This window comes from Chenopodium quinoa, unplaced genomic scaffold (genome assembly GCF_001683475.1).
Source record: "Chenopodium quinoa cultivar QQ74 unplaced genomic scaffold, ASM168347v1, whole genome shotgun sequence".
Lineage (NCBI taxonomy): Eukaryota > Viridiplantae > Streptophyta > Magnoliopsida > Caryophyllales > Amaranthaceae > Chenopodium > Chenopodium quinoa.
Window position 1 is genome coordinate 6265601 of NW_018743792.1, and position 27949 is coordinate 6293549.

The window sequence follows — 27949 nt, forward strand, 5'->3', positions numbered from 1 at the left end:
TTGCTCTAAGTGGTGTCTTTCAGGAAAATAACACATTTCCAAAACGACAAGTGGGAGGAAAATGAACTTCATGACTATCGAGATTAGCAACAAACTAAAACTGAGAATCTCGGAAGACTTTAGAAGGGCCTTATGAGAATGATTGATCAAGAATACTCAAAGGACTTTACAAGTGCCTTAAATGAGAATTCAATACTCAAAAAACTTTAGAAGTGTTGGAGTAAGATCAATATAATCAAAGGGCTTTAAAAGCACCCTGAAACGTAGTGTTTGATGAAATTACTCCGTATAAGTATAGAATTCACCAAAGTCTTGGATTGTAACCTGTAAATTTCTATTAAGTTAAAATAAACCTAAGACTTACAAACATATATACTATTTACTATAGGATGGTAAGGGAATTGTTGGGTATCGTAGCGTCCAATGTTACACGGAAGAGAAACCCGCCCAAGACCCGCTCACTAATTAAAGAAACTAAACATGCAATCACATAATTAACAACATAAGAGAGAGAAAGAGAAAAGACATTCTTACCCTTGACGCGTGCTTCGCTCGAATCACGAGCTCTTACTTCAAAGCTCGAGCCACGCAAGTGCGACGGCCTCCTACGGCTCGCACCTTCAAACCGACTCGAATGGTCTTAATCCTGAAGGTTAGTCAGGACTTAACCAAATAAAACTAGAGTATTACGAACTGAATGATTGTCACACTAATAATGAGATGCCTTATTGAGTTCCACTCACGTGATTTTTTCCCAAACCCAAAACTATGGTATTATTAGGGAAGGGAGCCTTGATCTCTCTTCTCCCATCAATGTGGGAGATTTGCATTTTCCTCTGTTTTATTTTAATCAAAAAACAAAATCAACAAGCTCCAAATGTCACATGGAGGGAGAGAATAGGTGAGGACCACCAAAGGGGGAAAACCAAATCACCTTGCTCCCCAAGCCACACACCAACCCCTTGGTCCTTTCCTCTTGACCGGATGACCTTGCTCCCCAAGCCTGCCTTGGCTGCCAAGGCTGCCAGCTGGCGCTTAGCACCAAGTCTGGGCTGCCCAGCCAGCACGCCCACGCATGCGTGCACCTAGGAAGCCACGCATGCGGGCTGATGCGCCTAGGCACTGCTATGTACGTGCGCTGGTGCTTTTGCTATGCGATGCCAAGCATGCATAACCCATAGCACAAGAACGCATAGCGTGCTGCTGTGCGTGTGCTATGTGCTGCCTGCTTGCGATAACGAGGCCCGGCAAGAACTTTTGTGTTGCTCTCCTTACGATGCTTGCGGGCTGTGCCTAGCCAGTCTCAACATGTTGCAATGGCTAGTGCTACTATGCTAGCAAGCACGCCCTGCCATGCATGCAGAACCACACCATACACACGCATGGCACGCATCTTGCAATGCTTGTGCCATGGGATGTGCGTGTGCTAGGCGATGCTAGGCACGCATGACACGCATGGGTTGGTGCCCTCACCTAGGCTAGCACTTGCATGGCTAGACTAATGCGATGCTACGGCTTGGCTCATACTTTTCGCTTGCTTGATTCCACGTGTCGTCGAATTTTAAATTCGACTCGACTTGTGACGCCTGGTCTCGACGCTCTTAGCTCGATATCCGACGTCTTTGTTCTTAATACTCTAATGAATCATCTAATCCTTCGGATTGATTCGTCGTCTCGGATCGGTTATTCGATACGGTTGCGACTCAAAGGGTTCAATCAAGATTAAGTCGTAATATTAATTATGCATTAATATTATTGATCGGAAGCGGCCTCCACCTAGGCATTCCGATCAGTTGACCTTATTGAAGAATTAGCTTTCTAATAATTCCGATCCCTCTATCGGAATAAAACACTTGTTGACACCATTCCTTTCAGGAATAGTGTCTTGTAAATTAGCTATGACAAATTCAAAATCCGAATAATGGTTAGAGGCCATAAAAATCCGAAACAGACTCCATGTTTGAAACTTGATTAACTTGCACGAAGGGTAAAGACTCATCAATTGGAAATAATTTTTTTCAAGGAGAAAACTAACAAATATGGAAATTTATATGCATACATAGCTAGATTGGTTGAAAAGGTTACAATTAAATTCACGGAATTGATTTAATAAAACATATTCACTAATTGGAATGCTTAAGTCTTTTCGTGATTATTCTAGCAAAATTGCGCATATGAAATATGGCAAAATAGATATCAAAATCGCCTTCCTAAAAATGGGATTTTGGAAGAGACTATGGATATAGTCTAAAAGTTTTGTAAATCTAAATAATGCTAGATTTGACAGCAGGCTCAAGAAATTTATTGGTGGATTGAGAGAAGAATTGCATGCAGGTACTAGATTGTCTTTTTCCCATAAATTTAGAAAAGTTTTGGCTTATGGAGAAAGATAGAAATTCTTATAGATAAGAAGTTTAGCGGGAGCAAAAGTCAATTTTTTAAAGGTCCAACAGGAAGTTTACGAACACTGTTGTGAAATATCTATCAAATGCTAAATGGTTAGATTTGAAAGTATTTTTCAATGATGGACCAAACTAAAGGTGATACTTAGTACATAATGGGAATTAATATCTATTGGATAGACTTAATAATATGTTTGAACGAGTAAAGGTATTTACCATGGTAAACATGAAGGACCTGAAAAGGCTTTCGACCCACATGTATAAAACTTAGTAAATTTTTGAACTAAGTACAAGCTAGGCAAATATTAAGTCAAACAAGAAAGAATCTAGTAGAGCCTTTCAACCGTATCATTAGCAAACAATTTAGCAAGACTCAATGAAACTAGATGAACTAAAAGTCACAATAATGGGATGAAATTGGAAATATTTTAGCAATTGAATCCATCATGTATGCTACGATATGGAATCGTCACATGACCTGCATGCTTAGAGCATGACAAGTAAAAAAAAACCAATCGACTGGAATCTAATAAGCAATGGATCGTTTGATTATGATCATGAACATCCAAATTACTTGGTTAAGTAAAAGGATGAGTTAGAAAATATTATTTGAATATTGATGTTGCGAGCACAACCTTAGCAAGGATTAGATCCTTAATAAGGAAGTCATTTATAAGCACGAGGTTAAAACACGTCGTGGCTTGAGAATGGCAACATTAACTTATGTCCATGTATATTGTGCGGAAATTTAAGGTAAATTTCCATAACCACAAATGATTAGGGTATCCAAATCAATGTGAGCCAGTTGGAGTAAAATCCAAGCAAAGCATCATTAGAAAATCTGCTAAAGTATATGTTGAGAACATTGTTGCCGTAAAGGCAATAATAAGGAAGTTGTTCAATGGATAGTTTGTTGTTGAAATTTGATGATTGTAGGTTGTCAAGTTGAAGATCTCAAATCATGAAAATGAGTGATAGCCATCACTTGGAAAATAAATACTAAATCGCATATAATGCATAACACACTCGAATTTTATCATCTTATTAGAAAGTGTTTAATAATGAAGATGCTAAGATTTGCAAAGTAATCGCAACTAAACCTATGCAATAAGTGAACCACAACATTCACAATTGCATGATAAAAATCAAGCATATTAAATATGGTTTTGATTTCTGTAAATGTTTTATGAAGTGTATTACTCTTAAGAAATTTGGGATAACCATTTATCATAAGATGAAATGTTTGAAAGTTTCATAGTGGAATAAAATTTTACTAATTATTCCACAAACTATTTAATTATGGTTTAAAATTAAATAATGAGTCCATTCGATTTGAACATTCAAAATAGGGTATCAAGACCATGTCATGGACAAAGAAACACATATTAAGTGAACGTTGAGTATCATATCAAAATTATCCCTAATCGAAGTCATTAGAAAGTTGGACGACTAATGACCGGGTGAGATTGTGTGTAGTATGATTTATAGCATCGTTTCTTGTGCTACAAGGACAATTTTCATAAATCATTTGCACAGGTATCAGTTATACCGGATTGACCTGTGAGAATACTTTAAGAGATTTGACAATCGTTATAAGTATATCGCTCATTATGGCTATCAGAACCTTTTTCCTCGACCATGAGTGTTGTTAGTTCTCTTGTTTGAGTACTAGTCCGCTTTGATATTATCAAACGTCTGCCATAAAGGGGACTATAAAGGCAACAGTTGGGTGGCTAAGGCCTCTTTGTAAGAGAAGATAACAATGCAAGACTGGGAATTTTCCCCTATTAACAATAGGGAACATCTCTTTGTTGTTAACAAGGCCTCTTGAAGAGAAAGACTGTGAAAATGCATGGCCGTGCTCAGATTGATTTTCGAAATCATCTGCTTATTGACAGTCAAACTCGGAAATCGAGAAACACTTCTGGACGTAATAAGTATGAAGAAGAATCTTACCTTATAATTCATGAAGAGCCTTTAAGTGACATAGGAAATGGGCTATACACAATTAGCACACTTGTCCGGAAGGACAAGTGAGAGAGAGAAAGGATGGTGTCCTATGAACAAGTGTATTATTCCAATAGAGGGTTCAAAATTAATTAGAAAGCTAATTATTCAGTAAGGTCAAGTGATCAGAATGCCTAGCTAGAGGCCGCTTATGATTAGTAATATTGATGAATTATTAATAATATAGCTTAATCTTGACTGAACCCTTCAGGTCACACCCAATCGTGTAACCGAACCGAAACGACAAATTAATCCAAAGGATTAAATGAGTCAATAGAGTTTTATGAACAAAGACGTTGGAGAGCTTAGTGCGTTGAAACCGAGCATCAAGGGTCGAGTTGATTTTAGGATCGAAAAAGACGAGAAAAAAATTAAATAATATATTGTGGTAAAATTGCGGCATGGTAGTGGGCCTAGCCAGGGGAAAGGCCGCCATTAGGGCGTGCTTTGGAGCCCAAGGGTTGATGTCGGTCTTCCTTTGCGTTGACCAAGTGTGCCATGCACACAGGGTTGGTGGGTTTATGCTTTCCCTCCAAGGATGGGTTTGTGGTCCTTACCTACTCCCTCTTTATGTGATGACAATTGTCATTTGATTATTGTTTCATGACTTTTAATTTTTAGAATTAAATTAATTCCTATTTTTCTCACTTTACCAACTATCCCACATTGAAAGATGATGGGAATTCTTAAGGAGATTTCTCTGTAAATACTAATCATGGGGTATTGAGACCTTCACTTGAGTTGGCGGACTTTAAGGGATCTCCAAGAAGAGAAAACCTTTGTTCTAATAACTCTAAGTTATTTTTGGTCTAGCCTTGACTAAGCTTCGGGGTAAGGGCCAGGTCGGTTCGATAGGGAGGGTGTTAACCGCCGGAGGTTCGCGCATTTGCGGGACTCTACGCTTTCAAGTTCGAGCTCTAAGTACGAGCGAAGCACGCTACAAGGGTATTGGTTATTTCTCTCTCATCTTGATAATCATTTGATTATGGTTTTAATACATGCTTAGTTACTTTAATTTGTGTACGGATTTTGGGCGGGTTTCCTTCCGCGTGGTGTTAGACATCACGAAATCCAACAGAAATAGGTCGTCGTAGGACCAAGATAAAGACTAAGCCAAACAAACATACAAACACACAATCAGCAAAGCTGAGTACACAAGCATAAAAAGTACACACTAACATGCTCTCATTCTATGAACACACAACTTACCTTTATGCACCTGTTTACAAGCATACAACACAACCAACCAATACATAGTTAAATAAATTGCTTATTTAAATTGATTATGCATCGAACAGGTTTCCCACAATTCCCTGGCCCAAATAAATTGAGGTAAACTACATCAGGAGCTAACCGGGTAGGCAAATGCCACATGAAAGTGACTGGACGTCCTGCGCATAAAATAAATAAATGAAAATACAGCGTCCTGTACTCCCAGTTGAAGTTATGGTCAAATATATAGTCGCATAATTTCCCCCATATGTTTATACTCGAGTTAAATACGTTCCAAGAGTTTTAGTGCGTAGTCTCTTTCACTTTACGTGATTTACATATTTTTAGACTTGGTGATGACTCTCAAACCATACTACAATTAATCATAATAAATCATTCAAGCAATCAAACCCACCAATTTGATTCTTGAATAATTAAGGACCATAAAAATTTAATGTTGAATCCTTCCTAAACTACCTCGGCGTTAAATAACACCTTAAGCGCATAAAGCACCGCAAATCCTATCCCTCAGTGTTAATAACACCTTAAGTGCACTTAGGCACCGCATTACATTTTATTCCTGCGTACTAAGATAATTAATAGCTCAATTCTCATGCTTAAAGCATCAATAAAAATTATATGAACCATAATAAAATTCCCTTTAAATACTCTAAACCAAATTAAACATTTAGTTTAATTAAACCTTCTCTCAATCATGCCAATAATAAAAGTGTGGTTCATATTCAACATGCCAACATAATTAATTCCAATTAGCAATTCACCACAAATAATTCATACTTCACAAATCAATCACCAACATCAATCCAATCAACAATTCCAACCAATACCAATCATGATAATACCTTGGAATTAATTAAACAAAGCTTAGCATGCTTCTATACACTTAAATAATTACCGAGTACGCGAACGTACCTTGAATATGATCTCAAAATCGCCACGACTACACGAAATTACACTTTTGGAAATCTCCTACAACCCAAAATTACAAAGAGACATTAATACCTAGTTAATATAAATTTCCTGCTATATATACACATTCTTTAAATCACTTATAAACCCTCTAAAACAAGCCGAAAAGAATTTAAAACCCCTACTTTTATTCCCAATTAATAGGTAATTAAAAAATCCTTTCAAGAAACATAATTCTAACCTTTATATATTAATTCCTACTTTATAAAAACATGTAAAGTTGCTGTAATTATGTTTCAATCACCTATTATAATAATTCCAACCAACTACAATCAATTTCCATCAATATACATTAATTTAAAAACCTAGGGTTTTCAATGTGGGGCTTTTAAATTCAAAAACAAAATCTGAAATTTATATACATAATAATCATAATTATATCTTAAAAATCATCACACAATCTAAAAGTAATGATTTATATCAAGGCTAGATTAGAATTAAAACTAGAAGAATTTTTATTATTTTTTTTTTCGCACAACCACAAGACAGGGAGGGGGGCGGCGGCTGCTTGTGGCTTCTGGCGGCGGTGGTCGGCTGATGGGAGGTGGTGGTGGCGGTTGGCCACCTTGTATGTGCATGTTGGGGTGTAAAAAAAATAAAGGGGAGGGGGAAAATTAAGGGAGAGAAATAAAGAGGAGAGAGAGAGAGAGTTTACCTATGGTTATTTTCCACCTTGGGCAAGATCTAACTTGCTCATAAGATGGGTATTTATACCCCCTCTCAAAACCCTCTTATCCTTAAATTCTCTTTCTACCCTTAATGATCCAAAGTATATACACATTATTTGCACATTCCACTAAAAGGTGGAAGATTTTAGTTGACAATGTCCCAAGTTTAAATGTTAAATCTTTGTGCAATACTAGATGGGAGAGTCGAATTAAGAGTGTTAAAGCTATAAGGTTTTAATCTCCTCGAATTAGATTAGCTTTGTTGGAATTATATAATTCTAGTGGTGATGACGCTAATATTGCTAAAACAAAAAGTGAAGCCGAAAGTTTGGCTAATTCTCTTGCAAGTTTTGAATTTTTACTTGGCATGGTAATTTGGTATGACATTTTATTTGCTATTAACATTGTGAGTAAAAAGTTGCAATCTAAATCCATGAGTATTGGAGTTGTCATGAACGAAGTGCAAGGTATGACAACATATTTTGAGAAATATAGAATTCAAGGGTTTGAATCTAGTTTAAATACTGTCAAAATCCTTGCACTTGATATGGATATAGAGCCAACATTTCCAATAAAGTGTCGCATCACTAGAAAAAGACAATCTGATGAGAATGAGAATGACGTTAATGATGAGGAAATACAATCAGCCAAGGAATCTTTTAGAGTCAATTATTTTTTGGTGGTTGTTGATATTGCAATAGCTTCTTTGAAAGATAGATTTGAGCAATTGGAGGTATTTGATAACATTTTTGGTTTTTTATTCGATGCAAAAAGGCTGAAGTCATTGGATAATGACGATTTAAGAAAATCTTGCACATGTTTTATGACTACCTTTACATAATAATTTTTCGGATGTTGATGCAGATGATCTTTTTTCTAAATTGAAAGTGTTACAAATGACTTTGCCAAATGATTTGATGTCAGCATTTGAAATCCTTGAGTTTGTCAAAGATGCTAATTGTTATCCAAATGTTTCTATTGCCTATCGAATCCTATTAACTATGCCGGTGACAGTTGCATCTGCTATAAGAAGTTTTTCGAAGTTAAAATTACTAAAGACCTACTTGAGATCTTCAATGTCACAAGAAAGGTTGAATGGTCTAGCTACTTTATGTATTTAGAAAAATATGTTAGAACATATTAATGTAGAAACTATTATTAGTGACTTTGCATCTAGAAAGGCTCGTAGAAATATTTTCATATGAACACTTAGGCTTTGATTTCAATGTTTTATCTATATGAAATTTGATGTTTTTAAAGATTATTATGCGTAATAAAATATGTAGTTTTTTGCTTACTCAATTTTTATTTTATTTCAAAATATTTATGTGAATTAGGGCCCCAATTTATGTCTTCGCCCAAGGCCACCAAATTTCTGAAAAGACCCTAGAAGTAAATAACTATTTAAGTAAAATTAAGTCTTGGTTGCTCACACATTAACACCTCGACCAAAATTGTAATTTGTGTCTCACGTTTGGCAAAATTAGTCCGGTGTTGAATTATGCTACCTAGAACATTCTAGAGCTATATTCAGTTAAGTAGTAGATTGGAGGTTAATCATGATTATTAAAGAATATTAAAAACATCATGAATGCCCAACCCTTTTTTATAATTTAAGGCTGGTTAAAATTACACAAATGGAAGAAGTACATGACAATTACAACAAATAAAATATCAAGATAGCTAAAGAATAAGCTAGCTTGAACATTCATCATAATGCTAGAAGACTTATTCAGCCAACATCAAGCAACTATAAATTGAAGGTGTTGTTATGCATTTCATAAATGTTCAAGAAGCTATACAATAAAATCTATCATCCACAATATACGAGTCTTCCTTCATAAAATGCTCTCCTCTCAGTATAATTTCAGCTTTAATTACTCCTTTGTTATTTTTATTTTGTGAGAGTTATATATTGTAATTTATCACCCTAAATATTTGAAATCCCTTACATACCCATACTCCCCTTCGTTTTAATTTTAAAATGCAACAGTTTGACTTGTACTTACCTATAATTTTGCTTAAAATAATTACTAATATACTTCGTACAAATAAATACATGTTACTCTGTAATAATGTTTGACTAAAATAACTTTACTTATTCAACTAGGTGCAATATATATAATATATATAAGATTGTAAACTGATGATGCATATGAAGTGATTTAATATAAAATCCCACAAAGCTAGCTAATAATAAACTAGAGGGATAAGTATCTTATTATTAGGAAAGCTAGAATATGATAAGTGATGTGTGGCGTTTATGCCACCATTTCACCCTATTTCATTAGAGATTTCCCCCGAATTGTCACTTGCTTATTTCTTTTCTTACCCATTTTATCTCGATTTTGAGTTGCTTTAGCTCCCTCTCATGTTTTCCCTTTTCTTTTGTCTTTTCTTCTACTTTCACTCCCTTTTCGTGTGTTTTGACAGTTCCTAGCGCTCGCGGGCGATTTTTCGATCAATTGTTGAAATAGTGTTGCTAGGAAGCTTGCTAGAGGAGTAAAGATACCAAGAAGGAGAGGGCGCGCAGCAGCGAAGGGCCGCGGGCGCGGGGAAGATAGCCGCGGGCGCGGACAGGGCTTCAAGCGAGCAATCCAAAATTTCTGAGATGCCCAAGTGATGGCTAGCCGCGGGCGCTGCATTGCGGGTCTGGCGCAGCTTGCACCCAGCTCGGAGAGGGCGCAGCTGTTGACTAGAGAGCCCTCTCTCTTGCCCATTTCTCCTTATTTTAGAGAAGACTATAAATACCTCTTGGCTTGAATTTTTAAGGACACTATTCCATTAGCATCAAAAACATTACTTAGAGAGAGAAAATCTAGGTTTTCTAGAGAGAGAAAAACACTTATCCTTCATGGTTTAATCTTTGTAATCAAATATTCAAGCTTACTTCTAGATTGTCGCTACTACTTTGATGATTTGGTAATCTTTCATTTTTATAATATCAATCTTTACTTTTTTTCTCTAGTTTTTTATTTTCTTGGTTTTATTGTTCTTACATAAGTTTTCCTTCATAAATATTCAAGCTTCATTAGTTACTTTGATTTCCTTTGAAGTTAGAATCATGTTAGGTTGTGTTGATTTCGAATATAAGCTTATGTTAGTTGTTATGGCTATTCCTTTTCTTCTAGCTTAGGTTTTTATCTAGGGAAGGGGGTGAAAATCATGTGTATTTGATTATCTATTGATTATTGATTGGGATTTATTCTTGAGTTGATGATTTGAGCTAAAATATGCTTGGAGTTAGTATGTGCACCTCTAATCCCAAGAGTCTAGCCCTTGATTGAATGCATGAGAATGATTTAATCTAGGTGTAAATGATTTCATCAATTTGCTTGAGTAGTTACATGAGAATGAACTATCTTAGGTAGAGTTTATACTCCTAGAATTGGTTCCTTATCGGTTTTCATTAATATTCATTGTTCATGATTGAATCCCCCTCTCCCTAGTGCTTTTGTCATTGTTATCTCTTAAATCTAATCCTTTTACTTGCATATAGAAGTGCTTTTTCTTATCCCTTGTTTTTAGCTTATACTAGACTCATTAGTTGATAGTTTGTCTATAGGACTTCTCACACCTACATCTCAACACCCTATTTGTTACTAGCAATTTATCCTAGATATCTATTAATTGTGCTAAACCCCCGTTTCCTTGGGAATCGACCCTACCTTAACACTATTTAAAGTAATTTTGATAGAGATAGGTTAGGAGATATAAATTGTAATTTTTATCTAGGATAGTAAATTAACGACCTATTGTTCAACGATCAAAATTTTGGTGCCGTTGCCGGGGAAACGGCTTGTTTTGCACTTTTAATTTGTGTTATTAGTGGATTTGTTGCTTTTTGTATTGTTCTTTTTCACTTGCTAGTCATTGCTAATTGTTTGCTTAGCTTTGGTGAATGCAAAGAAGATCTCAAGGACCACCTACTCACGACATTGATCACGAAATCGATCGCACCTTGAGACAAGTCCGTAGACTTTATCAAGAAGAGGGGCGAGGTTTTGATGCCATTTTTGATAGTGAAAGTGATTCTGGGTCCTCACATTCCCAAGGAAACGAAATGGCGGGACAACAAGTGGATGTTTTATTTCGTGAGTTTGGTAATCCGGAGGATTATGAGCTCACCGGTAGGATATTGCTACCCGTCACGGAAACTAATTTCACCATCCATCCTCAATACACTCGAATGGTTCAAGCGGAGCAATTCTCAGGCTCGCCAAGTGAAGACCCCATTGAGCATCTTGATAGATTTCTTGAACTTTGTGCCATGATACAAACCAACCAAGTTTCTCAGGAATACATTCGGATGCACCTCTTCCGACAATCTCTTGCGGGGAGGGAAAAGAAGTGGCTCAAGCAAGTCAACCCTAATTCTCTCACAACATGGAGGGAAATTGTCTAAGAATTTTTGAAAAGGTTCATCTCCGAAGAGAAAACCGCTGACATGAGGAGGAAGATTGCATCTTTTGAACAAGAGGCGGAGGAAAGCCTTAGTGAAGCTTGGGAGAGGTTTAAAGAGTTGGTGCAAGCATGTCCTCACCATGAACACAATCAAAGCTTACTCATGAGGTTCTTCTATGATGGCTTGGAACCGATGTCTCGAGCTAATTTGGATGCGGGGGCGGGTGGACAATTGATTAAAGTCCCTCAAAATAAAGTTGATGCAACAATTGAAGAGGTAGTCAAAAACTACTCTTGGGGAGGTAGAAGGAGGAATGCGCCAAAGAAAGGTGGAAAATATGAGTTGGAAAAAGTTGATCAATTGCAACATCAAATTGAGCTTTTGACAAAGGGGCTCGCAAAGTTGAACACCAATGTCACTAGTGGTGCAAGATCCTCTTAAGTCAACGCTTTCTCTTGTCAAAATTGTGGTGGTACAAACCATGACACATCCTATTGTGGAGGTTTAAGCCCGGAGCATGTAGCGGCATACAACATAAGGCAAGAAGGATTTAGGGGAAATGGAGGAGGAGTAGCTTGGAGACAACCACCACCCGGATTTGGAAACCAACCCCAACAATGGAACCAACAAGCTGAACAACCATACAATTCCAACCCCCAATACCAAAACCCTCCTCCATACCAAAACCAATACCAAAACCAAAACCCAAGGGGAAACTACCCAAGGAACCATCAACAAAATAACCAACAGCAATACCAAAATCAAAACCAAGCAACTCAAAGAAGTCAAGAGCAAGTGTCTTAACTCGATTATACTCAAACCCAAATTCTTCAACAACATCAAGCCATGAACCAACAAATGCAAGAAGTCAAGGCCCATAACAAGATGGTTGATTCAAAACTAGCTCAATTGGCCGAGAGGGTTCCTTTTAACCCGCCATCTACTTTACCCGGGCAAACACAAACTAACCCTTCCAACATTGTGAAACCCGACTCTTGCGAAGCTATCACATTGAGATCGGGCGCATCCTATGAGGGTCCTAAGGAGGGAGTTAGTCAAGAAAAGAAGGGAGAAGAAGAGGTTATGGGTGAAGAAGAGGAAGTTTGAGAGAAGAAGAATGATGAGAAAGAGAGGAGTATGGAGAAAAAGAAGTCTAAGGATGTGGTAACATCCTCAACTTCTAGTGAAGCTAGAAATCTTGAGGGACCGGTTCCTTTTCCCGGTCGACTTGCGGAGAGAAAATTGAATGACAAATTTGCAAAGTTCCTAAGTGTGATGAAGAACTTGCACATAAACAACCCCTTCATTGAGGTAGTCACACAAATGCCTTCTTACTCTAAGTTCTTGAAAGACGTTCTCACCAACAAGAGGAAGCACAATGATGAGCTTATCACTCTTCCCCATGAAGTGAGTGCACTTGTTCAACACAAAATGCCCAAGATGCAAAAGGATTCGGGAAGCTATACCTTGCCGGTCAAGATTGGGAACATGGAAGCTAGGGGTGCCTTAGCCGACCTTGGAGCAAGTGTTAGTTTGATCCCTCTATCCATTGCTCAAAAGCTTAACATTGAGATGATCCCCACAAGGAAAACCATTCAATTGGCCGATCGTTCGGTGAAGCTACCTTGTGGTGAGCTTGAAGATGGTCCCTATTCAAGTTGGGCATATCTATGTGCCTTGTGACTTTGTAGTGATGGATATGGAAGAAGATGTGGATACACCTTTGATTTTAGGTCGTAAAGCTCTTAAGACCTTGGGGGCGGTAATAAATTGCAAGAACAATACCATTACATGTGAGGTTGCCGATGAAAAAATTATCTTTGAATTCTCTAAGCTACTCAAGTCGCCCATGGTTGAGAGTTGCTACAAGGTTGATGTTGTCAATGAAGAGCTATATCGTTTGGGATGGGTTATGATGAGTCTCCAAGATCCAATGGTTGAAGCTCTCACATGTGAGGAAGAGTACTTCTCTCAAGAAGCAAAGGAGTTTGCCATGGCCATTGAAGAAGCCAAAGAGGAGGAAGCGAGTGATTCTAAGCATGATGAGGTAGAATTTGAGGAGGTAAAATTGGAGGAGAGTCCTAAGCCTCCTCCCAAGGTAGAACTCAAACCCCTTCCCCCTTCTTTGAAATATGCTTATCTTAGAAATGAAGGGGAATATCCTGTTATTGTCAATGCTTCCTTTGATGGTCTTGATTTGGAAAAGTTGATTGTTGTTTTAAGAAAATATGGAAATGTGATAGGGTATAACATTGATGATATCAAGGGTATTAGCCCTTCTTTGTGCATGCATCGTATTCACCTTGAGGATGATCAATCCACCTCGATTGAGCCTCAAAGGAGGTTGAGCCCCAACCTCCAAGAGGTTGTCAAGAAAGAAATTTTGAAATTGCGTGAAGCGGGTATAATATATGCTATCTCCGATAGCAAGTGTGTTAGCCCGGTTCACGTGGTTCCAAAAAAGGGTGGAATGACCATTGTCAAGGGAGAAGGAGGAGAGGAAATCTCCACCCGGACGGTGACCGGGTGGAGGATGTGCATTGACTATAGGAAGTTGAACAAAAACACTAAGAAAGATCATTTTCCTCTCCCCTTCATGGACCAAATGTTGGAGAGACTCTCCCATCATGCTGTCTTTTGCTTCTTGGATGGATATTCCGGCTTTTTCCAAATTCCAATCCATCCGAGTGATCAAGAGAAAACTACTTTTACATGTCCATATGGGACATTTGCATTCCGAAGAATGCTATTCGGGTTATGCAATGCTCCCTCAACTTTCCAACGATGCATGACTTCAATTTTTTCTGAAATGCTTGAAAATGAAATTGAAGTTTTCATGGATGACTTTAGTGTTGGTGGCTCGTCTTTTGACACATGTCTTTATAATCTTGAGTAAGTTTTGAAAAGGTGTCAAGAGATGAGTTTGGTATTGAACTGGGAGAAATGTCACTTTATGGTCGAGGAAGGCATAGTCCTAGGCCATATAGTATCAAAAAAGGGCATAGAAGTTGATTCGGCAAAGGTTTTGTTGATTGCCAAGTTGCCCCCTCCTACTTCCGTTACGGGAGTAAGAGCCTTTCTAGGGCATGCCAGTTTTTACCGGAGGTTTATCAAAAAAATTTCATCAATTGCCAAGCCTTTGACCGAATTGCACAAAAAGGATGTTGTATTTAGCTTTGATGAGGCTTGCCTTGAGGCGTTTTAAAAGCTCAAGGAAGCCCTCATCTTCTCTCCCGTTGTGCAAGCTTCGGATTGGAGCTTGCCCTTTGAACTAATGTGCGATGCTAGTGATCTTGTAGTAGGTGGCGTGCTTGGACAAAAGAAAGAAGGAAGATCTAGTGTCATCTACTATGCAAGTAAAACGCTTGACGAAGCTCAAAGGAATTATACCACAACGGAAAAAGAAATGCTAGCGGCTGTCTTTGCCATGGATAAGTTTAGATCCTACCTTATATGCTACAAGGTGATCGTGTACATGGATCATGTAGCGGTTCGTTATCTCACGACCAAAAAGGAAGCAAAACCGTGTCTTATCCGTTGGGTTCTTTCGCTACAAGATTTTGATATTGAGATGAGGGATAAAAAGGGAGCGGAGAACTATATAGCATATCACTTGTCTAGGCTTCCTTTTAAGAACAAGGAAGATGTTCCTATCAATGATGAGGTGGGATTTGAAACCCTCATGGCTATGGCTTCGACATCTAGCCCTTGGTACGCAGACATAGCCAACTATCTAGCATGTGGATTTATTCCCCCGGAGTTTACCTATCAACAAAAGAAGAGATTTTTTAAATAAGTGGGGAGGTATTTTTGGAATGATCCTTATTTGTTCAAGCAATGTGGAGATGGCCTCTTTCGGAAATGTTTACCGAATCACGAGATAGAAGGAGTTCTTGAACATTGCCACTCAATGCCGTGTGGAGGGCATGGAGAAGTTGAAAAGATCGTGGCAAGGATCTCCCAATCTCTTCTTTGGTGGCCAACAATGCATAAAGACACCCATAAGTTCGTTTCAAGGTGTGACAAATGCCAAAGAAGTGGGGGCATAACCAAAAGAGATGAAATGCCCCAGCAGAACATCTTGAAGGTTGTACCCTTTGATGTTTGGGGAGTCGACTTTATGGGGCCCTTTGTTTCCTCTTGTGGGAGTCTCTATATCTTGGTGGCGGTGGACTATGTGACCAAATGGATCGAAGCTATACCCTCCCCCACCAATGACCACAAAGGTTGTGCTCAAGCTTCTTAAGAAGACTATTTTCCCGCGATTCGGGGTTTCGAGAGTTCTAAATAGTGATGGTGGTTCTCATTTTGCCAAGAAACAACTCCAAGCTCTCCTCAAGTGATATGGAGTTCATCACAAGGTTGGTCTCCCTAACCACCCTCAAACTCAAGGACAAGTGGAAGTGTCCAATAGAGAGATCAAAAACCTTCTTGAGAGGATGGTGAACAAGTCTAGAAAAGATTGGTCTCTCAAGCTCGATGACACACTTTGGGCTCTAAGGACGGTGTACAAAACCCCCATAGGCACAACCCCTTATCGGTTGGTGTATGGGAAGGCTTGTCATTTGCCGGTTGAGTTGGAATACAAGGCTTGGTGGGCGATCAAGGAGCTCAACATGGATATGAACTTAGCGGGTGAGAAAAGATTGCTTAAGCTTAATGAACTTAAGGAGCTCCAGTATGACGCCTATGAAAACTCAAGGCTCTACAAGGAGAGGACTAAGAGATGGCACGACCAACATATAAGGAACAAGAGCTTCAAAGTTGGAGACAAGGTGTTGTTGTTCAACACTAGGCTCCGTTTATTTCCCGGAAAACTAAAGTCAAAGTGGTCGGGGCACTTCACAATTTTGAGAACTACTCCATATGGATCCTTTGAGTTGGAAGCGGAGGGGAACAAGTTTATGGTCAATGGGCATCGTTCGAAGCTCTATCATTGCAATAATCAAGTGGGTGTAATTGAGAGCATAAGGCTTGATCCTTCGGATCCAAAGCCGCCCTTTTGATGATGATGTGTTATGATCAAGCTAATGACCTTTTAAAGAAGCGCTTCTCGGGAGGCAACCCGAGTTCTCAAATCTTTTGATTTTTGTGTTTTTTTTGTGTTTGATTATTCTTGGATGATTTTCCTTAGTTCTCTTATGGTGTGTGTTTTGCTTTTCATATAAGTGCTTGAATCATTGAGTACTTGGCCTACAATTTTGATTTGAATGTGTTAAGGAGTTTGGATGAGAAGAAGTTGGAGATGCCTGGGAGATGCCCAGGAGAGGGCTCTCCATCAAGGCCCGCGGGCGCGACATCAAAGCCCGCGGGCGTGGCCTTCCTTGATGCTAAAATGTTGAGAAGGGGGAGATGCCTGGGAGATGCCCAAGAGAGGGCGCGGAGCCAGGTTGCCGCGGGCGCGGCATAAGAAGCCGTGGGCGCGGCTTTCAGCAAATTTCAGCATACAAGGTGGAGATGGCTGGGAGATGCCCACCCGCGGGCGCGGCCTTCAAACCCGCGGGCGCGGCACTGCGGTTTCTGCGATTTTAATCGGGCTTCATCTCTTTATTTCCGAAACCATTTCCCCTAAATTTTCAGATTTTTCCACTCTTTCTCTCTCTCTCTCTCTACCCTTCACTCCTCTTCAAACCCTAGCTCAAATTGCATCAACTCCCTCCCCAAAATCATCAAAATTCGTCAAATTTCATCAACAAAAATATGAATTTCAACCATCAAAAACCCCAAAATTTCGGTTCTACTCCTTGTGTGGGATTTGGTTTCTTCATTGAGGGGTTCTTGGAGGTGGGCTTCTCTTCTTCTTCAAAGGCTAGTAGGAGTACTCATTGGAACTCATTGTTGGTATACATTTCTTTCTTACTCTCTATTTCCTTTGAATTTGATGTGTATGCTTGTTGGAGAAAACTTCATATTTGTGAATTTTCATGTTGAAATTCTTGATGGTTGTACTCCTGTTTTATGCTCATATATCATCTTAATCATTAGTGATTTTTGAGTTGTTGTTTGTTATAGTTTTCTCTCCTTATAGATTTCTCGATTGTGAGTTATCTCTCCGTATTGATTTGGAAGTGTTCTTTGTGGTATTCGATTGGTTTTGGAAATTGTTGTAGTTGATTATTGGTGTAGATTGTGAGGTGATTTTCTTGGTGCTTGCATATTTGTGTGGGTAAATATGGTGTTCGGTTTAAAGAAAAGAAAGAGCAGGAAAGCACCACAAGGTTCATCATCCGCAAGCCCCAACCCAATTGAGCAACCCAACCCACCACTACCACCCATCAAATTTCACGATAAGAATCACAAACCTAGATATGATAACCTTCAAAACCGAAAATTGAGACCAACTAAACACTATCATCAACCTACCACTAACAAACTCGACATTGACGAGGATTGTTGGTTCCTGTTCAATAACCTCGGGCTAGGCTCCTTCATGACAAATGCCTTTCGAACTTACAAAGAGCCAACCCTTAAGTTCCTTGCCTCTTTTGAATGTCATGCTGCCGGAAATCGAGAACTCACCATCTCTTTCCAGCTATTCACTAAAAAAGAAACCTTCTCCCTTTGACAGTTTAACCCACTGTTAGACCTTAACCCAGATGCAGATATGTTCTTCCTAGAGCATGAGGGACTCCATGATTATGAGCCCCTTCATTGGTGGAAAGTCCTTAAAAGATTGAATGCCTTCAACTCCAAATTTTCCCTAGCTAGCCAAATTATGCACCTAGCCATGCGCCTTCTACATAGATTGCTTGGGTATATGGTCTTCAACAAGCAGGATTTGGGGAAAATTACCACTGAAGAGATCCGAATACTATGGCTTTCTACAAGGCCAGAGATTGGGCGCAGAATGAACTTCGGGTATCTCTTTACTAAGTGTGTTGAAGGTTTCCTCTCGGGCACAAAGAAGGGGGAGATTCACTTTAGGGGGATGATTATTAGGTTGGCTGAGAAGTTGGGCCACGGTGATAAATTGGAGTCTTGCACCCCCGTGGGGAAAAGTGATGGGAGCGACATTTGGCTAGACCTCGATCAGTTAAAGACCATGAAATTCATCGCCGATACTGGGGATCGAGGACGAACTTGGAGCTTACTTGTTTCACATGAGCATCATTGCTTCCTCCCTAAGCCAAGGTTCACTTCTCACACGAGGGAAGGGGTTAGTCACCCTTGGTGGGTCAAGAAAGACTCGGGAATCCTCCCTAGTGCTAGGATGGAATTGGGTGAGGACTCCGGAGAAGGTTTGGGCCGGAGGAAGATGAAGAGGTGATAAGAGTTTCCCCTTTTAGGCAACAACAAGAAGAAGAAGAAAGTAGCCAACAACAACAACAACACGCTCATCCCGGCTACCAACGGGAAATGGAAGTAATGCGGGCACAAATGGAAAGCATGCAACTTGGCATGCAAGGTATGTTTGCTTCCCACCAACACCTTTCTTACCAAACCAATGCTTTGTATGATTTAAGTGTACGTAGAGGGGATGTCACCCCCCCCGGTCAACTACCCATATCTGCCGGCCTAACAAGGGCCCGTGCCATCTTGGGGGGATGACAACCAATCTATGTACCCCTATTGGCAAGGGTCTTCGGACCCTAATGTGCCTAGGCGCGATTTCCCTGATGAGTCCAGTCATTATGATTACCGGGTTTTTGGTGGGAGTGATTACAGGGGTGATCCTAACTACCCCTATGTCGATCCCTCTCACCCCGCACCCCTTGTCCAACCCGAACCATATGACCAATTATCCGCATCCCAACTTGACCTCTTCAAAGGCCATTATGGGTGGCCACCTGGCTACTTCGGAGGTTGGGACCCCTCTGGGCCCCCCTCGGGTTTCTCTTATGACAGTTGGAATGCGGATAACGATGGTGCTGGCCCTAGAGGCCATTATTTTCCCCCTTGTTCTTTTTGTTCCCTCCCTTCGTTGCCCCTCCCTTTTATTCCATGATTTTATCAAGCATCGGGGACGATGCTTTACTCTAGTGTGGGGGGGTGTTTGATTCAAAGGAGAGTGTTAGGGAATGCTGTAGTTAAGTGTGGGGGAAAAGCACCTAGGACTCATGGGACTTTTTAAGGGGTTTGGGTTTAGGTGTATTGGTAGCATTGTGATTTCTTAATCATGGTATGTTTGGGTAGTAGGTCATACCCAAATGATTGAGTTCATGGATTTTCTATCTCTCTTTAGTACTAACTTCTTTTTTTTTGTAGTGTTTGTCTTGTTTTTTTTTTTTCTCTCTCTCTCTTGTAGCTTGGAAGAAATTGGAAGCAACATGTGGAGACACGGTAAATTGCATGGTTGCTTTATTCTTTCTTCAAGAGACATGGGTTAGATCTTTCCTTCTCGTGTTGTGTTTAGTTTAGGATTTAGCTTAGGAAGGAGTTGAATGGTTCGAGGATGTTTGCATGCGGTTCCGAGGAACCTGGGATAGTTGGTATTGTTACCGAACAATCACTTGTATGTCGATTGGGATTAATATGAATCTTTACGCCTCTTGTATGAACACTTTTGATTCCTTTCTTCTTTTGTTCCACTTTCGTTTGTGTGATAAGCATAACTATGGCGTGATGATACGGTAGTATCTTGGAACTTGCTTGCTAGGTTTGGACTCTATCTCCGTGATGATGCACTCTAGAATGTTTGTCCTTCTTCTTAAATTTGTGATGAGATGCACATTTCGAGATTATTATTGATTGAATTAGTCGAGTCTTAGTCAAGGTAGCAAGGGCAAGAACTAGTGATGGCATTTGAACCATTAGTTCACGGTTTGTGGTAAGATGGAGTTGCTCCTCATGGTGGATTTGACGCCCCCTAGTTGGTAGTTGCTTACTCTTCTCGTCCCCAGTGAGGTACATTTTGTTCAAGCCTTCATCCACTTGTTGAGTGGCATTTTTAGGATCCTCGTCTATGCATGCTTGAATCCTTTTGTTGACTATTAGCTCCCAAGATCGTGACCTTGGACTTTTGAGGGAGGAAAAGGGCACCATTTCTCATTTTCATTTATATTTTCTTTGATTAGTTACAAATTTGATTTTCTCTTTTGCATCAACCTCCTTGCCAACCAATTTGAGCCTAATGTTTCCCATTCTTGTTTCAACCCCATTACAAGCTTAATGACCTATGTTTTACCAACCCTTTTAGTTAGTGAAGCATTGGGCTTGTAAGGCTAGTATGAAGAGTGTGGTGGGTATAAGCAAGATTCTTTTATGAAATTGGTTTGGAGCAAAGTCTTGTGATGAAAGCATAACATGTAAGAAAAATTTGGGAATTTTGGTGAAAAAAAAAAATAAAAAATTGAATGAAATGAGAAATTGATCTATCTTGTATATCCTTGAATAAGGTTAGTGATGCGAATGAAATCAAAATGTTTAGATGTTCGTTTGAGTTGTGGTTGTGTTTTGAGTTTTGACCTTGAGGGTTGCCCTTCCTCTTGCTTCACTTAGGAATTACCGCCACTATTTCAAATTGTTCTTCCGACCTCTACCTTAAGCCGTGTCATTACAACCCATGTAAAGCCCTTTAGACCTTAGAAGTACGTGGTCAATAGATGAGATGTCAGGATGATCTTTTACCTCCTCAAAATAATTCTTTTTCCGGTTCCTTCGTGGAATCATGAGGACCCACCTAGGGGGAATATTTGAAGCTAGTGGGGGGAACGTGGACTGTTTTAGAAGGGACTAGGGAGGAGGATGACTCATTAGTTCTCTATGCTTGGCTTAGACTTGACTCTTGCATTCTTTAGCATCTTAAGGCGTGCATGCATCATGTATTTGAGAATGGCTAATATTCTTTGATATTGTTTATCATGGTTGAGTCCGAATAAAGCAATTGTCCATTTTGAAATCTAATGTTGTTTTTCCAAAGCCATGCCATATTATGTTTATCTTTGTGGTGTTTGTTTTATCTTTCTCTTTTTGGTTTTGCTTGAGGACAAGCAAGAGGCAAGTGTGGGGGATTTTGATGTGTGGCATTTATGCCATCATTTCACCCTATTTCATTAGAGATTTCCCCCGGAATTGTCACTTGCTTATGCTTTTTCTTACCCATTTTATCTCGATTTGAGTTGCTTTAGCTCCCTCTCGTGTTTTCCCTTTCTTTTGTCTTTTCTTCTACTTTCACTCCCTTTTCGTGTGTTTTGACAGTTCCTAGCGCTCGCGGGCGATTTTTCGATCAATTGTTGAAATAGTGTTGCGAGGAACCTTGCTAGAGGAGTGGAGATGCCAGGAAGGAGAGGGCGCGCAGGAGCGAAAGGCCACGGGCGTAGGGAAGATAGCCGCGGGCGCGGACATGGCTTCAAGCGAGCAATCCAAAATTTCTGAGATGCCCAAGTGATGGCTAGCCGCGAGCGCGGAACTGCGGGTCTAGCGCAGCTTGCACCCAGCTCGGAGAGGGCGCGACTGTTGGCTGGAGAGTCCTCTCTCTTGCCCATTTCTCCTTATTTTAGAGAAGACTATAAATACCTCTTGGCTTGAATTTTTAAGGACACTATTCCATTAGCATCAAAAAAATTACTTAGAGAGAGAAAATCTAGGTTTTCTAGAGAGTGAAAAACACTTATCCTTCATGGTTTAATCTTTGTAATCAAATATTCAAGCTTTCTTCTAAATTGTCGCTACTACTTTGATGATTTGGTAATCTTTCATTTTTATAATATCAATCTTTACTTTTGTTTCTCTAGTTTTTGATTTTCTTGGTTTTATTGTTCTTACTTAAGTTTTCCTTCATAAATATTCAAGCTTTATCAGTTACTTTGATTTCCTTTGAAGTTAGAATCATATTTGGTTGTGTTGATTTCGAATATATGCTTATGTTAGTTGTCATGGCTATTCCTTTTCTTCTAGCTTAGGTTTTTAGCTAGGGAAGGGGGTGAAAATCATATGTATTTGATTATCTATTGATTATGGATTGGGATTTATTCTTGAGTTGATGATTTGAGCTAAAATATGCTTGGAGTTAGTGTGTGCACCTCTAATCCCAAGAGTCTATCCCTTGATTGAATGCATGAGAATGATTTAATCTAGGTGTGAATGATTTCATCAATTTGCTTGAGTAGTTGCATGAGAATGAACTATCTTAGGTAGAGTTTATACTCCTAGAATTGGTTCCTTATCGGTTTTCAATAATATTCATTGTTCATGATTGAATCCCCCTCTCCCTAGTGCTTTTGTCATTGTTATCTCTTAAATCTAATCGTTTTACTTGCATATAGAAGTGCTTTTTCTTATCCCTTGTTTTGCTTATATTAGACTCATTAGTTGATAGTTTGTCTATAGGACTTCTCACACCTACATCATAACACCCTATTTGTTATTAGCAATTTACCCTAGATATTTATTAATTGTGCTAAACCCCTATTTCCTTGGGAATCGACCCTACCTTACCACTATCTAAAGTAATTTTGATAGAGATAGGTTAGTAGATATAGATTGTAATTTTGATCTAGGATAGTAAACTAACGACCTATTATTCAACGATCCATAGGCATTGACTGAATATAAACAAAACATAAAATTAAATAATATGATAATTAGTTTATTCCTTTACACGCCCCCGCAAGATGGACGATCGAAAGGAAAGTCCAATCTTGAAAGACGATTATTCCTTAACAATATACATGTAGTATTTAGTACTAAGTCCCTTAATCAATGTTTTCCCTTTTCTTTTAAATTATGTGTATTTTGCCACAAGTTGAATTAAAATAATTCAAAGATAATTCAAGAGATTCAATTCAATTTTTGTTAGATTAATTGATATTTACAATATATTATGAGATTTTGACTTTCCTTACCAATTGGATGGTTTTGGAGCAAAACTCAAAAAGACGATTTGGTAGCCAACCTGAAGTAATTGTTCATATTTTTCTCAGTAACAGGTATAATGATATTCTTAATGACAAAATTTAGAATGAAATCTCTCACATAAAGTATATTCTCTCAAATTTTAAACTATTGTTTTTCAATTTCTGATTTGATTTAATTAGGACCTAAAAATGACTAATTACTAATCTATATTCAAACATGCAAGTCAGTCATGACATTTTGGCGATCGTGATTCATGTAGGAGATAGCTTGCAAGAAGGTCAATACATCACAGTTACTAGCATTGAAAAACAAATTATACTTATTAGATGATGAGAGATTAAATACTAGTTGTCTTTTTCACTTTTAACTGGTAGAACAAAATTTTATACTATCTCGTTTTCCACTTGTTACTATGTCTATGTAACACTGTTCATAACCTAATAAAAATCTGTGTTGCACCTTTTGGAAGAAACATTAATATCTTTAAAGTTTGTAATTTTCGAACCTTTTTCAGACATTGCAAGTGCAAAAAAAGATAAAATAAGTATATGGATTTTTCTTGTGAAGAAAGTAGTAATACATTCAAAATTACCCAACATTTTTATTTGGAAAAATTGTGAATATTATATTTTTTTCTTGTGAAAGTGACCTTTTATGTCAAAAGTAGTGTTATAAAGGATTTTATAAGACACTTTTGTTATGAAGAGGGACCTTAATGTTTCTTTTTTTTTTTTAAACAATTCAATTCATTAATAAAAAGTCATCCGACATCTACAAATGAAATCTAAATTAACAAATACATAAACTTGAATCAAATTAGGGTTTCCTTCATCAAAGCTACAATCGTTAAAAAGATCTTGCACTGTGGTGCATCTCTCGCACACATCGCTGGAATATACAACCTTTTCGGAGAGACGGTCTAACTATTTGTTGTAGCCGTAAGGATAATACTCATCTTATTCGTTTAAACGCATTTGAAAACTTGACAACCGTTGCGATCCTGAACAAATCTTTACCAACGAACTGACAATAGGGCAAAAGATGATCATCTTTTGATAAACCCTAACACACAAACACACCCTAAAACAAACAATTAAACTAACAAAAACTAAAAACTCCACCACAGGAAGACACTCAACCATAGGGAGACGGACGAATATCTACACTACTCGTGTAGATTTATTGAAATCTAAATTGCAAAACTAAAGAAAATTATGGAAAAAGGGTCAGAAATAACTAAACATTCCTCCATTTAGACAGAATACGTATTCTGATTGAACTTGAAATCGTCTCGGTCAGTCTGGAAGCTTGCGTCGGTATAATCTTCAACAACCAAGTCCTTACTTTCACCATAAACCACAAATTTATCCTAGTTCTTTTTCAAGTAATTCAGGATATTCTTTGCCACAGTCCAATGCGCCTCTCCTGGGTCTGATTGGTATCGGCTCGTAGCACTAAAGTCGTACGATACATCCAGCCTTGTACATATCATGGCGTACATGATCGATGTAATAAACAAAGCATATGGAATCTAATTCATTCTCTCTCGTTTATCAGGTGTCTTCGGACACTGTTTCTTGCTAAGAGTTATGCCATGAGACATGGGTAAGTGGCTTCTCTTGGCTTCCACCATTTTAAATCGTGCTAGTACCATATCAATATAAGTATTTTGGCTCAATCCAATCATCCCCTTATATCTATCCTGATAGATCTTCATGCCTAAAATGTACTGTGCCTCTCCCAAGTCCTTTTGGCCTAAACGACTAAGGTTTTGAAGAAACCTTAAAAGAGAGTAAGAGAGGAGAAAAGAGGAGAGGCGAGGGGTGCTTAAGAGGGACCTTGATGTTGGATTTTAATTAACTCTAAAACTCCAACGTTGACACATCATGTGCCATGCAAGTGATATTAAAAAGAAAAAAAAAAACCTTTTCCTCTTTTTATTTTCTCCAAATTTCCTCCCATTTTTCTCTCTCTCATATTATAACCAAAAATTCTCTATCTTCCAAAATCGTGGAGCCCTAAGCTTGATCAAATTTCTCGGAAAAATTTCTTCCTTCTTATTTTAATCAACTAGTTTTCACACCAGGTAATTATTTTGCATAAAATTTCTTCGATATCATCCTAATTTAAATAATAGGTGAAATTAGAGTTTTTTGTACATTATGATTACAATTTTAGAGAGATTTTTGGGAAATTGGAGAGAAACGAAGGGAAATTGGTGAAAAAATGATTATTTTTATAATACTATATGCATGGCACGTGATGGGTCAATATTGGAGTTTACGAGTCAATTGCCAGCATCCGATGTCAAGGTCCCTCTTTACAACAAAGGTGTCTTATATAAAGTCTCTTTTTACCACTTTTAACCTATAAGTTTCTTGCTTGGGGCTTGTCCCTCTCTTTCACCAAAAAAAAGAAAAAATTAAATTAAATTAAATTAAATAAATATAAGTTCCTTTCTGACATTTTTCCTTTTTTTAACATAAGACTAATATTACCCTTATCTCTCCTTTCTGTTAACATTTCCCCAATTGTCTTAATATGATAAATATTTTTTTTTCTCTTAGGTACATAATACAAATAAAATTAAACATTAAAAAATATTGTCCTCAGTGATTTATACTAGATTGGTATGTTTCCTAATATTATTTGCTCTCATCAAGTTAAGTACGTAGTAATTTCAATGCATGAACCAAATGGTAATCTCTTCTGATTTTTTTTATGAAAATTCCAAGAATTTCTTGTTTATTTATATCAATCCTTGAAGTATCATTCTGTTGCTAATTAGCACCACCTTAATTGAATCCACATTCATTGTCTTTATGACCTACCTTTCTACATGGAAAACAAATTTGTCACACATTGGATTTTTCACACCTTCCCATTCACTTTAAATTTAGATAGAAAGGGTTTTGTCAAGTCCACCACAATACTAATTCAAATTAGAAGCACCATGAGAGTATGTATTTATATCTGGTCAAATTAATACTTATTTTGGCTCCAATCCTATGCAAATTCTGCTGAAATATTCTATAAAAAAGATTGGAGATTCTCGCTTTTGTAATCTTTTTCGTTATAACACTATTATCATGATCAAATTTCGGCATAATTTTCTAATCATCAAGTAGCCATCTCCAATAAGCCAAGATGACCCTTGAGTCAACACAAACTCCAGGTCATTAACTATTAAATCTGACTATATAAAAATCAAAGCCTATATCAGTTAGAGTAATATCACCTCTAAGTTTCTATTTAAATCAAAGACTTTTAATTAATGATAAGAGCATTCTTCCACGGAAGCCTCAGTCGCTCCTTTTACTTCGATAAAAGGATTGTAGGACAATTTCTCATCATTATTATCTATTGAGAAATTTCAGTATATTATTTAACATGATAGAATATTAGTCAATATTATCTTGTGTATTTTATTTAACTTCCTAATATCTTAGGATACCTTTTGATTCTAGGGTTAGGCAAGATGTAACTCTATATATTTTTCATTGCGATTAATAAGAAGGCAAGCCACACAATTATATTTTCCATTCAATTTTATCATGGTATCAAGAGCAGGTTGTTTTTTTTTCCAATCATAAACAACCATGGCCGGCGATGATACACCACCATCGCCACCACCACCTAAAATGAACCAAGTTCCCCTTATTTTCAAGGTCCTCAAGACCGACGTGGAGATTTTATCACACCAACTCGTCTCAAAGGCGACAATTATGAAGAATGGGCAGCCAATATTCAAACCGCACTTGAATCAAGGCGTAAATTTGATTTCTTGGATGGTACTATCACTGAGCCGGCACCTCCATGTACAAAGTCCGATTGGACAGCCGTTAATTCCATGCTTATTTCATGGATCACAAATACCATTGATGCCGAGGTTAAATCCTCCCTTTCTTAATTTCGAGAGGTGAAACTATATTGGGATCATCAGAAAAAAAAATTTGTAAAAACGAATTGCCGTATGGTTCAGCAGATTCGAACTTCCCTAGCCAAGTGCGAGCAAACGAAAACAATTTTTGAGTTCGTTTATTACGGCAAATTACATGCCTTATGGTAGGAATTAGACCACCATGAGCCCTTAATCTCGTGCAGTTGTTGCATGAAGTGCACGGCGGGTCGAATGCATGAGGTTAGACGAGAGCAGACCAAGCTTCATGATTTTCTGGTGGGCTTGTACAGTGGTTATTATTCTTCCTTGCGCATCAATATCCTATCGCAAGACCCATTGCCAAGCCTTGATAGGGCTTACCAGCTTGTGATTAAAGAAGAGAGGGTTCGCACGGCAAGGCAAGAGCCCGAGGAAAAGCAACAGCTGGCCTAGGCTCTTGGCTTTGCTTTCCGTGCTGCCTCTAATGGTGCGCGTGGTGTCAAAATTTGCTCGCATTGTACGAAGCCAGGCCATGACGCTTCTAGCTGTTGGTTTTGGTCTCCTTGCCCTCACTATTAAAAGAAGGGTC

The 27949-nt window shown here is 38.3% G+C and overlaps 2 protein-coding genes across 2 annotated transcripts; both read left to right on the forward strand.

Annotated features, from left to right (window-relative positions):
* Positions 1 to 7646: 7646 nt before the first annotated feature.
* On the forward strand, positions 7647 to 8400 carry LOC110685125 (zinc finger MYM-type protein 1-like). Its single transcript, XM_021861586.1, has 2 exons — positions 7647 to 8031; positions 8144 to 8400. Exons 1-2 carry the CDS (start codon positions 7647 to 7649, stop codon positions 8398 to 8400), a joined length of 642 nt encoding a protein of 213 aa, XP_021717278.1.
* Positions 8401 to 16123: 7723 nt separating this feature from the next.
* On the forward strand, positions 16124 to 16690 carry LOC110685126. The gene has a single exon (XM_021861588.1). The coding sequence runs from the start codon at positions 16124 to 16126 to the stop codon at positions 16688 to 16690; it is 567 nt and encodes a 188-aa protein (XP_021717280.1).
* The last annotated feature ends 11259 nt before the right edge of the window (positions 16691 to 27949 follow it).

Bases quoted from the DNA above. Each gene is read 5' to 3' on its own strand.
- LOC110685125 (XM_021861586.1), top strand. From the start codon at position 7,647: ATGGTAATTTGGTATGACATTTTATTTGCTATTAACATTGTGAGTAAA. The intron at 8,032-8,143 runs GTTTTTTATTCG...ATGTTGATGCAG, and splicing joins GGTATTTGATAACATTTTTG to ATGATCTTTTTTCTAAATTG.
- LOC110685126 (XM_021861588.1), top strand. From the start codon at position 16,124: ATGGTGAACAAGTCTAGAAAAGATTGGTCTCTCAAGCTCGATGACACA.